The sequence below is a fragment of the Phocoena sinus genome, chromosome 16, assembly GCF_008692025.1.
Source record: "Phocoena sinus isolate mPhoSin1 chromosome 16, mPhoSin1.pri, whole genome shotgun sequence".
Classification (NCBI taxonomy): domain Eukaryota; kingdom Metazoa; phylum Chordata; class Mammalia; order Artiodactyla; family Phocoenidae; genus Phocoena; species Phocoena sinus.
In genome coordinates, this window is record NC_045778.1 from 85,143,386 (window position 1) to 85,156,908 (window position 13,523).

General features: G+C 57.3%; 2 protein-coding genes and 1 pseudogene across 2 annotated transcripts; all 3 read right to left on the reverse strand.

Moving 5' to 3' along the window:
- Positions 1-1,341: 1,341 nt before the first annotated feature.
- SPRN (shadow of prion protein) lies at positions 1,342-2,889 on the reverse strand. Its single transcript, XM_032609167.1, has 2 exons — positions 2,778-2,889; positions 1,342-1,950 (listed from the first exon to the last, which is right to left on the reverse strand). The coding sequence occupies exon 2, from the start codon at positions 1,932-1,934 to the stop codon at positions 1,488-1,490; it is 447 nt and encodes a 148-aa protein (XP_032465058.1). The 5' UTR covers positions 1,935-1,950; positions 2,778-2,889; the 3' UTR covers positions 1,342-1,487.
- Positions 2,890-6,960: 4,071 nt separating this feature from the next.
- Positions 6,961-7,651, reverse strand: LOC116741353 (ganglioside GM2 activator-like). The gene is given in 2 exon segments (XM_032607614.1): positions 6,961-7,557; positions 7,559-7,651. Coding segments are annotated over 2 exon segments (690 nt in total).
- Positions 7,652-8,523: 872 nt separating this feature from the next.
- On the reverse strand, positions 8,524-9,465 carry LOC116741354 (annotated as a pseudogene).
- Positions 9,466-13,523: the final 4,058 nt, after the last annotated feature.

A 13,523-nucleotide genomic window follows, 5' to 3' on the forward strand; every position in this document is an offset into this window, starting at 1 on the left:
TGCTGGTCTTGGCACTGGCGTCCATCAGCCGAGTCCAAAGGCCCTGCAGCCCCGGGGCGGGCGAGGGCAGATTCTGGAGGCAGCCCTGCCGGGGAGCTCCTGCTGAGCACAGGAGAGCCTGAGCCGGAAGCCAGACCCGGAGCCGTCCTTCTGAGGGGCAAGAGGCTGTTCAAGCCAGAGCACATGTGAAAGAGCTGGGGCCCCGGGCTGAGCTCATGGCCAGTGGACCAGGCTGGCGGCTTGAGGGAAAGGCACCTGAGAGGTGAAAGGCTGGCCTTCCGCGCGGGTGTTGAGTGCCAGCCGCAAACCCTTGTCAGGACGCGCCCTCCGGTTTCTTCAGAGGCCGCTCTGGCCTCGTTCTGACAGCCCTCGGGGTGTGGAGGAAGCTCAGCTTCTCCTGGGCTTGCTTCTGCTGGACAGGTGCCCTCACGTCTGGTGGTACTTGCTGGGCACTGGGCCCTGCCTTGTGGCCATGCCGGCCGTGGGTCTGACTGGAGCCCCGGCCCCTCCGGTCCACCTCGCCCTCAGCTTCCGAGGGGCTGCCTGCCACAGCTGCCGTCCCCGAGTACAGGCGGGGCTCTCTTATCCTGGAACGTGGACCTGGAGCTCAGAGCGAATGGAAAACTCTTCAAGTTTAAACAGATTTTCTTTTTCTTCCAAAATAGGTCCAAGAAGAGGTGTTTCAAGTCAGAGCAAAGTGGCTTTAAGGGAGCCCCTGGTGGCGGGTCTCGCAAAGCGTCTGCCCGTGGGGGGACACGGGCCCTGGGCCCAAGGGCAGGGGCAAGGCGTGGGCAGTTCCTATGGGCGAGGGTATCCCGGGAGCCGTCTGGAGAACCACGGGGCCACGTCTGGGCTCACTAATCCACAGATGTGGCCCCCTTCCTTTCTGGACAGGCAGGCAGCACACTACAGCCTGCGAGGGAAACCTCTCCTCTCCCCCAAATCCTCAAGTCCTTTGGCCCACTGGGGCTGTTTCTGGGGGGGATGCCACCACGTCCTCAGGGGTGTGGCCGAACCAGCCCAGCCTGAGGGCCCACCTCTCTGCCTGGTGGTCAGCACCGTCCACACCTCTCAAGTGTCCAGGTGGGGTCAGGGGAGCTGGAGTGGCCTGAACAGCTTGTAGAGTGGTGGGCAGCTGGCCAGGATGGTGCAGGAACCTCAGGACACCTGCCTTTCTGGCTGGGGGGTACCCTAACCTCCAAGTGGCAGGCAGGGCATCCTGGAGCTGAGGGGCCACTGGTCCCCTGGTAGGGTGGGAGGTGCGGAGGCTGGGGAGGGGATCGGGCGGGCAGGAGGGGGAACAGGAGGTGCCTCTGGGTCACAGGAGGAGAGGCTGCTGGACTGTCGGGAGTTGGCCACGCAGCTCCTCTGGGCTCAGAGGCCTTGGGCAGTGGAGGCAAGGGGCGCTCAGTTCTGGGCAGCCTCTGTGGTGACCCGCAGGGCAGGCGCGGGCTGGGGGCAGATGTGGCCCCCGAGCCCAGCCCGGCCTAGGTCCGCAGCAGCCCCAGGGCGCCCAGGGCGCCGCCCAGCAGCAGGCAGAGGTGAGGGTCACCCGTGGGCCCCGCGCCCGAAGTCCACGCCCGGTAGCTGTAGACGCTTCTGTTCGTTCCGTTGCCGCCGGGTGCGCCGTCCTCGTCGTCGTCTGGGCCATGCTCCCCGGGCCCCGCGGCCCTCCTCCAGCTCGAGCCCGCCGCCAGGCCCGCGGCCGCCCCCGCCGCTGCCCCCGCCGCCGCTCCCGCGGCCACGCGCAGCGAGGAGCCGGCGTAGCGGGGCGCAGGCCTCACGCGCACCCTCGAGGCCCCGCGCGCGCCCCCGCGCAGCCCACCCCGGGCGCTGCCGCGAGCCCCGCCACGGCCGCCCTTGGCCGCGCCGCTGTCGCAGAGGAAGGTGGCCGCTAGCAGCAGAGCCCAGCACGCGGCGGCAGTCCAGTTCATCTTCGTGGAGCAAAACCTGCGGGAGGACGGAGGAAGGGACCTCAGCTTCTGCGAGGCCCAGGGCGCCCGGGGCCTGGGGACAGGGGCTCAGCATTTGGTGGTACATGGGGCCCCAGCACCTTGGAGCACTACCGGCCCAGGCTGGCGTGGGCTAAGAGGAGGAGGTTGTAATGCCTGAGGATTAGACTCAGGCTTGGGGAGGGCGTGGGCTCTTGTTCAGTAACTGGGAAGGGGCGGCAGGGGGTGAGAGGGTTCAGCACCTGCGGGTTATTCTGTGCTTGGGGGGGGGGTGGGGGTGGAGTAGGGGCAAAGAATGGGCGGTGGTGAGCACCCTCCGGTGGACGGGGGGCGCTCAGGCCTGGGGAGGGGGCCCCGTATTCCGGGCTGCTCTGGAAGGACCGACTCCGGTCTCCAGGGCTCAGCAGGACCAGAGGCCACCCTGGGGTTTCAGGGACCGAGGGTCCCCAAGGAACCAGATCGGGGTCTGGAGAAGGGACCAACGGTGAGACTCGGCCCGGCCCTCCCACCCCTTCCGGGGCTGCGCGGGGCCAGAGCCGGTTCGGGCCTCGCGGGCTCGTCACCCTGTGCGGACCCCGCCCCGCCGCCGCAGGCCCGGGCCCAGCTTAGTGTCGCCTCCCGCCCGCTTCTGCCTCGCGCTCCCCCCTCACCTACCCCCACCGCCTGGCTCAGCTGCTGGGCCGGGGGACCGGGATGCGACCACCTGCCGGAGGCTCCACCCTCCGCCCGGGCCCTGTCGGCCCCTCGCTGCGTCTTCATTTCTAGCCCGGCGGGCGCCAGCCGCAGCCTCCCCGTGCGCGCCCACATTCCGCCGCCCGGCCTTACCAGCCACGGGCCTCGCTCGGAACCGCGGCGGCCGCGCTCCAGGGACCGCTGCCGAGCGGGAAGGACGGAGCTGCGGCGGAGACTGCACGGAGCGCCGAGCGCCGAGCGCCAAGCGCCGACCGCGGAGCCTGAATTTTGCGTGAGGCCTCCGCCCTAGGCTTGGGGGTGGGCAGACGCGGAGGCGCATCCCCCGGGAGACGGAAGGGAGGAGATAAAGGCAGGCGCTCCGAGGCGCAGCCCCTCTCGCTGCCCAGCACCCCGTCCTAGCGGCCCCCGTCCCCCCCCACGACCCCACCCCGGTCCTGTCTCTCGACAGGACCCTCTGCCCCGCTGTCTTCAGCACCCTGTGCGCACACCGCCACCTTCCCACAGTCCATCCCACTCCACCCGCCCCAAACCCTAACCTCTCCCACCCCACCCTCTCCCGTTCCTCATTTCCATCCTTCCCGGGGTGGGTGTGTCCCAGACACAGGGACCACAGAATGCGACGTCGGACCCTGAGCTCCTGACCGCGGTGCACAGAGAGGGGAGGACGGCTCTCCAGGGCCCCATGGTGTCTGAGTCCCAGAGCAGCACCCCCTCGTGGGCCCCCCTCCTCCCGCCCTTTAGTGCCCACTGTTCAGGCTCCTCCAGGGGGTCCTCAGGTAGCCCCACCACCGGTAACCCGACTGCTCAAGCCAGCGGGCCTCCCCAGTCCCGGCCGGATTGGACTCTGGGACCACGTCTGAAATGGTGCTGTCTTGCTTCCCAAGGTTGGTTTGTCCTCTGGAATCTCTTCCCCTCCACCCACTGACTCTAGGCCTTCACCCCAACCACTCCACCTGGGGACACCAGGCCCTCTTGATGGTGTCGGAGGTGGGCACAGGGACCTCCTGAACTTCAGAGGGTTGTTATGTGATTCGATCTCTCAGCTTCCATCAGACCCTCGTGGTCCCTGGGGGCTCAGCACCGCTGCTCCACACGTTCTCCTGAGCAATCTCAGGGCCTGTGGGTTTCAAATGCCAACTGGGCCAGAGGGGCAGCGGCCAAGTAGAGAGCCTCCCGCCCAGCCTCAGGGACTGGGCTGCTGTGGTGATGGATGGCAGGAGGGGTGGGGACAGAAATGGGGGTTCGTCCAAGGTTTGCATTCTCTGGCCGAGCCCCCCCCCACCCCCGGTCCCACGCACAGAATGGCCCCCAGCGTGTTGCTCACCCCAAGGAAACAAGGGCGTTTCTCTGACGGTATCAGGAAGCACCTGGAAGCCCCGGCACGGTGTGGGGGCCTGCTGGGGACAGCTGCTGCTTTGGCCTCTCAGCTTCCTTTCCCTGTTCCGGTCAAAGCATCCATGTGTGTGCCCTGGGGAGCCAGCCCTCTCTTATGTTCGGCCCATGGGGGTCTGACTGTGACTGCCCCCTCTCCTGGTCTTGTGAGGGTATGTGGCATGCCCTGTGGCTCTTCCTGGCCACGTGGACCTGCTTCCCAGTGTAAGGCCCCTGGCCGTGGTCTGAGCTGCTGAGAGAGGCCGCTCTCCTTCCGCGGGAGGCTGCGCCTGGAGCCGTTGCATGCGAGGACCCGTCACCCTTGTGGAGCCTTCACATGGAGCCCGAGGGCAAGTGAGTCGGGCCCTGTGCCCCCTCGACCTCCCGGGTCAGGCAGCGCCACAGCTGACGCTGTGGACCTTCTCTGGATGAGTGCTTTCTGTCACCTGCACTTAGAGGGTCCCCAGCCCGATGGCCCGTCCCTGCCCCCTCATTCTCAAGGGTCCTGCCGAGCACAGGGAGCTTCCAGGTGCCTTCCCACTGCTTCGCTTTAAAGTGTGAACAGCAAACAGCGTTTATCAGGCATCCAAAGACAGAAAGTCTGCAATACAACAGAGAAAGACCAAGGTAAAGAAATGGGGCGGGGGGGGAAAGGCTCAAGAAGTTTGAGGAATTAGAAGTAAACCTAAGAAAACAAAAAATATTCCAACTCATAGGCTCAGAAAAGCTGGGGGGGATACTATTCATGTAAGAACAGGATGCTGTGACAAAGGCCGAGGCTAAGAAAGAACCTCTGAGAAACAACCAGGAGAATTGAATTATAAAGTTAAGGAAGTTTCTCTGGATGAGCAGCAAACATAGCAAATATGAGAGAAAGGGCACAGTTTTGGGCTCTGAGTCTGACCGATAGTTGTTCAGAGGAGAGAGAAGAACCAAGGGCACCACGTAGAAAGAGCCACGGGCTGAGGCTTAATTAACCCTTTTCGAGACCCTAAACCTTTTCTCTTAAAATATATAAGGGAAGCACAGAAAAAAATTTAGACTATTTTATGTTTAAATATCAACATGAAAAATCTAAATAGAATGTTAGCCACTGAGCCCAAGAGTACATCAGAAGCAGGTCGCACCACTCAGGTCCAGGTGCTTTCCACATCGTCAAGTATGCGGACGTACTTTACTCACTGCCGCGCCAACGGAGAAGAACGCTCGTGATTTTCTCAGAAGGAGAACACAGAGCATTGCATTTCTTAATCTTTTGTTTTTTGGGGCGTTTTTTGCATGTGAAAATGTATTACTATCGGGCCGTCACCATCAAAACTTACGATATTGGTCCTTTCTTCTAACCTTTGCGTTAAGGCCAAAAGAGAGACATTGGCTACTCTGACAACCTACAAGACGACTCCAGGAATGTCACCAACAGCATGACCTTTGCGACCAAATCCGGCAACCAGAACTTCATCATTTTTCTCCGTAAAGTTCAAACAACCATCACTGGGTGCAAAGGCTGGGACTTTTGGGCCATTCTTCATTAACTGAAGCCTGACACACTTCCCTATGGCAGAATTTGGCTGTTTGGCTTCAACCCCTACTGTTTTGAGCACAGTTCCCTTTGCGTGAGAAGCGCCTCCATAAGGGCTGGCCCTCTGGGCTCTGCTTTCTTGTACTGTTTATCAGGCCACTTCTGGTCTTGTCAGTGGCTACGGAGCTTCCTGGCAGGATGAAGACATGCCATGGGCCTGAGCAAAAGAGAGCCATTTCTTAATTTTTAAATGCTATTTTTTAAATTGAAATACATATGACATGTAACATGTTGTAAATGTAAGGTGTCCAACATGTTGATTTGGTGCATTTACATATAGCTATACGATCGCCATTGTCAAGCGTTTGATTTCCATCAACACTCATTGGTGGGGAAAAATGCCAAGAAAACTAGTCGTTGAAATGAATTTTTTAACTCGATTAAGGCTGTATTTCAAAAAAACCCTCAGCGGACATCATACTTAATGGAGAGCCTTTAAATGTGTTCCCTTAAAAAATATGAACAAGAAAAGCTTCCTACTCTCACCACTTCTGTCGATCAGAGTAAAGTCCGGCCTGAGACCAGGAGACAGCCGTGCACTGGAGAAGCCACAGGCTCTGCAGTTCGACTGCTTACCACCCCCCGCAGCTGGGCAGCCAACGGCCAGGCAGAGCTGACGAAGCCTGCCTTCTCCTGTGGTGCTTACTGGCTAGAGCTAGACAGCAGCTGTCCCTATGGACCGGATGTGCCCAGTCCCCTCATCCCTGATTATACCCCCAGCTCGAGACTGGGCAGCAGCTGCCTCGGATCGGTTATGTTATACGAAGGAAAGGATGGAAGATGTGCCCGGAAACAATGTGATGTTCTGCGTGGTCCACTGATGTCTTGCGCTTTGCCCTGCAGGCACCTGAGTTCGCAGACGTCTTAAACACATAGAGCATTCTCAGATATCTCTCCCATCACACGCCGTGCCTCTCCAGGATACACTGTGCCCCACTGTTAGCTGGGCAAGTCTAGAAAAGAGCATAGAAGTTAATGGAGGAACAGACTGAGATCGACTCCTTCAGACCCTTCATTGTAAGAGGGGGTGGGAGTAAAATGAAAACTGTTAGTACTCTCACTCCGCTTTTAGGTCGGTGACACACACACAAAATCAATGAGAGAAGTCATAAAGGTACTTCAGGAGACCAAGACTGGGTCAGTCTGAACAGGGGGTCACAAAACACGTTAGCCCCCTTCCTTGACTGTTTAGAAAATGAGTTCTTAGAAAGCCACGGGGGTGAGGAGGAAAATGCAGTGGCCAGCCCAGTGGACGTCCTGGCCTGTCAAAAACCACCAGGCTCATCCTCGCTTCGGTTAGGGCTGCTGGCCCACACCTAAAAATTTTGTAGGTGGCGTAAAATGACTTTCAGCGGGGGAGTGTCATCATTGTAGAAAGGACAGAGAGTAGAATCTGGCCTTGGCCAACGTAAGACAGATGAAGAGGATGCCTTCCTCACACCCCTTCATTCTGCTGTGACAAGTGCCACCTTGTCTGCCCTTTAGGGAGGCGGAGACTTCGGCACAGCCCAGGCGCTTCCCGTTGCTTAGGATGGTCTCTGACCGGTAGTTCCCGCTGCTGAGCCAGCTGGGCAGCTGCAGGTCAGGCAGGAAGAAGTTAGACTTGGGCAGTGAGTAGGTGCCTTCTTTGAAGGGACAGTGACAGGGAAGCCCACAGGTGTGCAGGGGTTCTGGGCAGGGATTCTCAAGGGGAGTTAACACTTCAAGCACATCACAGAAGTTCTCGTAGGCGCAGCTACCAAGTTGCTTCACACCTGGGACTTCGACCCAAAAGCCAGCCACTTCGTTCTCCAGAGCTAATACCGCCTTCAGAGGATCTTTGAGGCCCACAGTGGTCCTGACCGCAGCATTGATGGTCACGTGCCTGGGAATGACAATGGGGTCAGGTTCCACAGTCAGGCTGTTGACCACCGCAGGGTGCTTCCCCTCATCGCAGTTACCCCAGGAAACGCCACCGAGCCTGGACAGCCTTCGAGAGGATGCGTGCAGGAGCTGCTGGGCCGGCGAGAAGCAAGCCCTGGGAGATGAGGAATGGGGCCTGCATCAGGGTGTTCATCACAGAGGGTGGGTCCTCACCAGGTTAACTGCAAGTTTTGTGGAGGTGACGACGCCTTTAAATGCCTGCCCGTATTGGTTATGCAAAGCTGTGCGTTCCAACATACATGCGCTTTTTTTTTTTTTTTTTTTTTTTTTTTTTTTTGGGTTACCCGGGCCTCTCAGTGCTGTGGCCCCTCCCGTTGCGGAGGACAGGCTCCGGACGCGCAGGCCCAGCGGCCATGGCTCACGGGCCCAGCCGCTCCGCGGCATGTGGGATCCTCCCAGACCGGGGCACGAACCCGCGTCCCCTGCATCGGCAGGCAGACTCTCAACCACTGCGCCACCAGGGAAGCCCCATACATGCGCTTTTGAAACCAAAAGGAGAGGAAGGAAAAATGAGGCAGACGCAGTGTTTAAGGAGGTAATGGCTGATAACTTTCCAAGGCTGGTGAGAGAAAGCAAGTCTCTAATTCTAGAAGCGTGACAAACTCCAAGCATGATAACTCCACACGCACACAAGCATACCCTGGACACCAAACACAACAAGAAGATCTTGAAAGCTTCCAGGCGTGGGGGAAAGCCAGAGATTGACCAGGTCACAGGTGGTCGGGGGAGTGACGGTGGAGGGGGACCTTCCCGGGAGCTCGCTCGGAATGAGCTCGTCCTGGGCTGAGGAGCTGTCCGCTGATCGGGTGCTGAAGCTCCCTGTGAGAGGCAGCTGGAGCCTTCGGAGTTTCGGCAGCTCTCACTGTGCTCCCGTCTCAGGGTGAGGGGGGAAGAGAGGAGCTTGCTGGCTGCACTGGGAGAGAGCCATGGCCTGCCTGGTGTGGGCTGGTGGCTGTAAGCAGATGACGGGGGACGGATTTGAAGTTCCTCCCCCTGCACCTGGTGCTAGGAGGGGCCAGGGGCCTGGTGGAGTTTGGCCAGGGCCTCGCTGATGTCGTGGTTCGGCAGGCAGTAGATGTTGGGGTTGAGCCGTGGGGTCACAACCAAGCAGACCACGGACACCAGCTCATTGAAGTCGAAGGAGCTGACGGCGTGAGGCCAGGCGTGCATGAAGATGGTGGTGGTGTAGAAGATGGCCACCAGCGCCAGGTGGGAAGCACAGGTGGAGAAGGCCTCGTGGCGGCTGGACCCTCCTGGAATGCTCAGCACTGTGGCCGCGATGTGGGCATAGGAGACCACAGCCACTGCAGGAAGGTCGCGAGCACAGCCAGGGCTGCCACGAAGTCCAGCATTTCGACGGTGATGGTGCCGGAGCAGCAGCGCCGCAGCAGGGGTGAGATGTCACAGAAGAAGTGGTTGAGGACGTTGGGGCCACAGAGCCTGAGGCAGGAGGTGAGAGCCATGGACACAAAGGAGACCAGGAAGCCACCCAGCCAGGAGCTGAGGGCTAGACTCAGCAGAGCCTCGAGTCCGTGATGGCCGGCTAGCGCAGCAGGCGACAGATGGCCAGGAACCGGTCACAGGCCGTGGTGGCCAGGAGGAAGCACTCAGGGGAGCCGAGGCAGAGGACGAGGAGCAGCTGGTGAGGCAGCCTGAGAAGGAGACTGTCCTCGCCGAGGCCAGGAGGCCAGCCCACAGCTTGGGGACCGTGACTGAGGTGTAGAGGGTCTCCAGCACCGACAGGTTGGCCCAGAAGTAGTACACGGGTGTGTGCAGTGGGTGGCTGGCTCTGATGGTCACCACGATGGCCAGGTTCTCCAGGACAGTCACCATGTAGATCGTGAAGAATGACCCGAGCAGTGGCCCCTGAAGGTGGCACAGTCCAGGGAAGCCCAGCAGGATGACATCTGTCACCAAGGTCTCAGTGGAGTTGGTGGAGTTTCTCATAGCCCTCCCTGGCAGGGGGGTCACTTCTGAGTACCCTGGACAGCGGAGAGATGCAGGTGTGATGTGTGCTGGGCAGGGGGCTGGGTCGTGAGAGCTGCATGGGGGCACTGTAACCCTTCTCAAAGCTGCTGCAGCACTGACCCCCTCTCAGCCCAGCACGCACCTCGCCCTGAGCTAACACCTGGCAAGGGGGCCTCGGTGCCTGCACACCAGTGCGCGCAGATACACCTCTTACCTCCGCACTCATGTGGGTGCTCTCAGGTGCGTACTGTTCCCTGTCCCAGCACCAGGTACACGGACAGGCGTGGGAGTGCGTGTGCCCATGCACACACACTCACACACAGGTGTATGTGTGCACATAGCAGGAGAGGAGACCCATTCTGCCTGCCTGGTGTGCCGTCTTAGGCTGTGTGTCTGGGCACTTCCCTGGCCTCCTCCACGTGGGCCCTCAGGGACTGCTGCTCTGTGCTGCTCTCTGGCCAGGGCCCCTCAGGCCTCAGGAAGGACACCACTTCCATCAGGTGGCCAGCCGGCTCTCCAGGGGTGAGCAAAACCTGGGCCAGGGGTTTGCAGGGCTGGGGGTGTGGGGGGAGGGGTGGGAGGGTTGATCCCCACTTTTGGTGTCCCCACATGACTCTCCGTGAACCAACCTGAGGTCTTTATCCTGTGTTTTCTGAGCATCAAAGTGGCCTTTGGGGGATGGTGGAATCGGTCCACTCAGAGCCTTTCAAGGGCCTCGCAGTTTGGGACTTTCGTGCCAGGATGCCCAGGAGTTGGGTGTCTGACGGATGGGTGAGCAGCAGGAGGTGGGCGGGCTGGGGTGGAGCCGGGCAGTGCTCCCCGCTGGTGGGTGAGGGGCTCCTGGGGCCTCAGCTCCTCTTCAGCCCCTCCCCCGCTCTGCGAGGTTGGGGTCTGTCCAGCAGGACCGGGGGCGCGCTGGAGGGGGAGGGTGATTCCCGCCAGCAAGTGTACTTCTTGGGCGACCCTCAGCCGGTTCCTCCTACATTGACCTTCCCTGGGCTGGGGCTGAGCTGGTGGCTGCTCCTGGCTCACCTCGAAGGGGCTTGGAGACCCCCACTGATGGCGCCCGGTGCCCAGCCCCGTGGGGAGGGGCTGCAGGAGGGCTCAGAGCTGGTGGGGGGTGCAGAGGGGACTGAGGACTGTGTCCCAGTCCCTGGCGATGTGAGACCCGTCGGCGATGCGGCAGAAGAGGCTGGGCCTGAGAAGGGGCTGCAGAACCGGGGTTGGTGGGCCAGCTTGGACACGGGACATCGGGGCTGGCGGCTCCAGGAGCCCGTGCCCTGCCGTCTATGCCGTGCAACTTGGTGGCAGGTGTTGGGGGCACCCGGAAGGTGCTGCCCTCGTAGCACCCCCCGACCCTTTGCCTCAAGACCAAGGTCACTGCCAACCTACCCAACCCCTCCCCTCGCAGAAGGTCTCCAGGGAGGGTCTAGGGGAAGTGCCACGTCTCATTGGGTCCTGCTGCCTCAGGGCCCAGGTGGCTTTTATGAGGCTCATTAGAGGCTTTGCCCCCCCAGCCCTGTCTTCTGGAGGACGCTAATTGGCATTCTCACCAGCGGGACTCAGAGCAATTTGCAGGGTCCATGGAGGGACTGTGAGGGGGGAATATGATGTAAGGGGTGGGAAAAATAGAGCCCGGCCTGTCACCTGCCCTCCAGGTGTCCTGGCCCTGGTGACGCCTGAGACTGGCTCCCAGTCTCAAGGCCCTTCCCTGAGGTCCAAAGGGGAGGGGCTGCTACCCGATAGCAGTCGTTTTATTTCCTCTCCATGCAGAGCATTTATTTATTCGTTGGTATAAAATAAGGTAAGGGACTCTTGTAAACCTGCTCGCCACTCAAGACCTACACAGTGGCTAATAAGTGACCTTAGTTCCTCCCCTCTGCCACCCCTCCTTCCCTCTCAGAGGGACCACTCACGGGGGTTCCCCTGCTGCCTAAAGCATTTTAATTATAGATAACACATTGCTTAGTTTTGCTCGTATTCAAACGTCATCACAAAGGGTATCATGCTACATGCTGTCTTCTGGGTCTTGCTTTTTTTGTTGCGAAGATTCTTGCTCTTTGTGGCAGCTGTGCTGCATTCATCCTGACACCTGCGCAGTAACATTCTATCGTGTCTGCCTCACCATCTGTGCATTTGTTCTTTGTGCGCAGCTCCTGAGTGCGGGGCGCCAGGCTTTCTCTTGCAGCCACCCCTATGAATGGGGGTGCTGGGGCTGCACTTCACATGCAACTGCAAGAAAATGCCAAGTTCTTTCCTCAAAGTGGCTGTGGTGATTACACTCCTACCATGAACTACAACAGATGGTGTTGGTGGATTTCCTAATATTTGCCAATTTGGAGGCTAAAAATAACATCTCACCGTGAATGTCTTTCGCTGCTTCTCTTGCTATGGTTAGTGTCAGTGAGTGTTTCTGCTTCTGTGAGATGCCTCTGTGTGTGTGTGAGTGTGTGTGTGTGTGTCTTTTGCCCATTTCTCTCCATGGTGCCACCTTTTACTTATTGATTTGCAGGAGTTCTCTTTATATCCTTTTCTAAATTTCTTTATTGAGGTGTAATTTACACAGTGAAGTGCGCAGACCTGAAGTGTTAAGTTTGATGAGTTTTGACCAATGCACACGTGCATGGGACCCGCACCTCATCAAGACACAAACTTCCTTCCCCCCAGAAGCATGCTCCTTCCCAGTCAGCCCTCAATCCCCCACTTGGAGGCAGCCACTGTTCTGATTCTTTTCTTCATAGATTAATTCTGTTTCTTTCTAGAATGTAAGAGAAATGGAACCACCCAATATCCCCTCTTTTGTCTCTGGCTTCTGTCAGCATGTTTTTGAGGCATGTCCAGGGTGTCTGTGCCCGTTCCATTATATAGATAGACCATGGTTGTCTGGAAGAGTGTTATTTAATTTCCAAATATTTGGAGATTTTCTGGAGATATTTCTCCAGATATTTTAATTTCATTGTAATCAGAGCGCATCCTTTGCATAATTCTGAATCTTTTAGAGTTTGAGATTTATTTAATGCTCTAGAATATGGGCCTGTATTGGGAAGTGATCTGTGTTCATGGGTCTATTTCTGGATTCTGTTCTGTTCCATTTGTCCCTAAGCTCGTCCTCTCTCTGACGCCGCACTGCCTCGATTACGGCAGCTTTATAGGCTTGAAGCAGCTGGTGCGAGCGCTCTGACTGTTCTCGTTCTTCAAAGTAGCTTTGGCTCTTTTAGTTCCTTAGCTTTTCCATAAATTTTAGATTCAGCTACTTGATTTCTATGAAAAAAATTCTGTTGTAATTTTTATTGGAATTGCATTGACTCTAGATCAGTTTGGGGAGAATTAACATCTTTACAATATTGAATCTTCCAATACATGAACATGGTCTATCTCTTCATTTTTTGGTTCATCTTTGATTCACTTCATTAGTGTTTTTTAATTTTTACCATGTTTTGCAAATATCTTTCCCCAGGTTATAGCTTTTCTCAGTTCCTTTACGATGTCTTTTGATGAACAGAGTTCTTAATTTTTCAGTTATTTTAGAGCAGTTTTAGATTTACAGAAAAGTTGCAAATTTAGTACAGACAGTTCCCATACACCCCATACCCAATTTCCCCTAATGCTAATATCTTACATTAGTGTGGGGTATGTTTGTTACAATTCATGAACCAATATTGATACATTATTATCAACTAAAGTCCATACTTTAGTTGGATTTCCTTAGTTTTTACCCAATGTTCTTTTCCTGTCCCAGGATCCCATCCAGAACACAACTTTACATTTAGTTGTCATGCTTCCTTAGGTTCCTCTTGGCTGTGAGTTTCTCATACTTTTCTTTTTTTTTGACAGTTTTGAGGAGTTTGGGTTATCTCTTTTATAGGATGTCCCCAAATTAGGGTTTGTCTCATGTTTTTCTCATGATTAGACTGGGGTTAAGGATCTTTGGGGGGAAGACCACAGAGATAAAGTGTCCTGCTCATCATGTCATATCAGAGGTCCATACTGTCAACAAGGATCATCAGTGCTGGTGCTGACCTTGATCACCTGGCTGA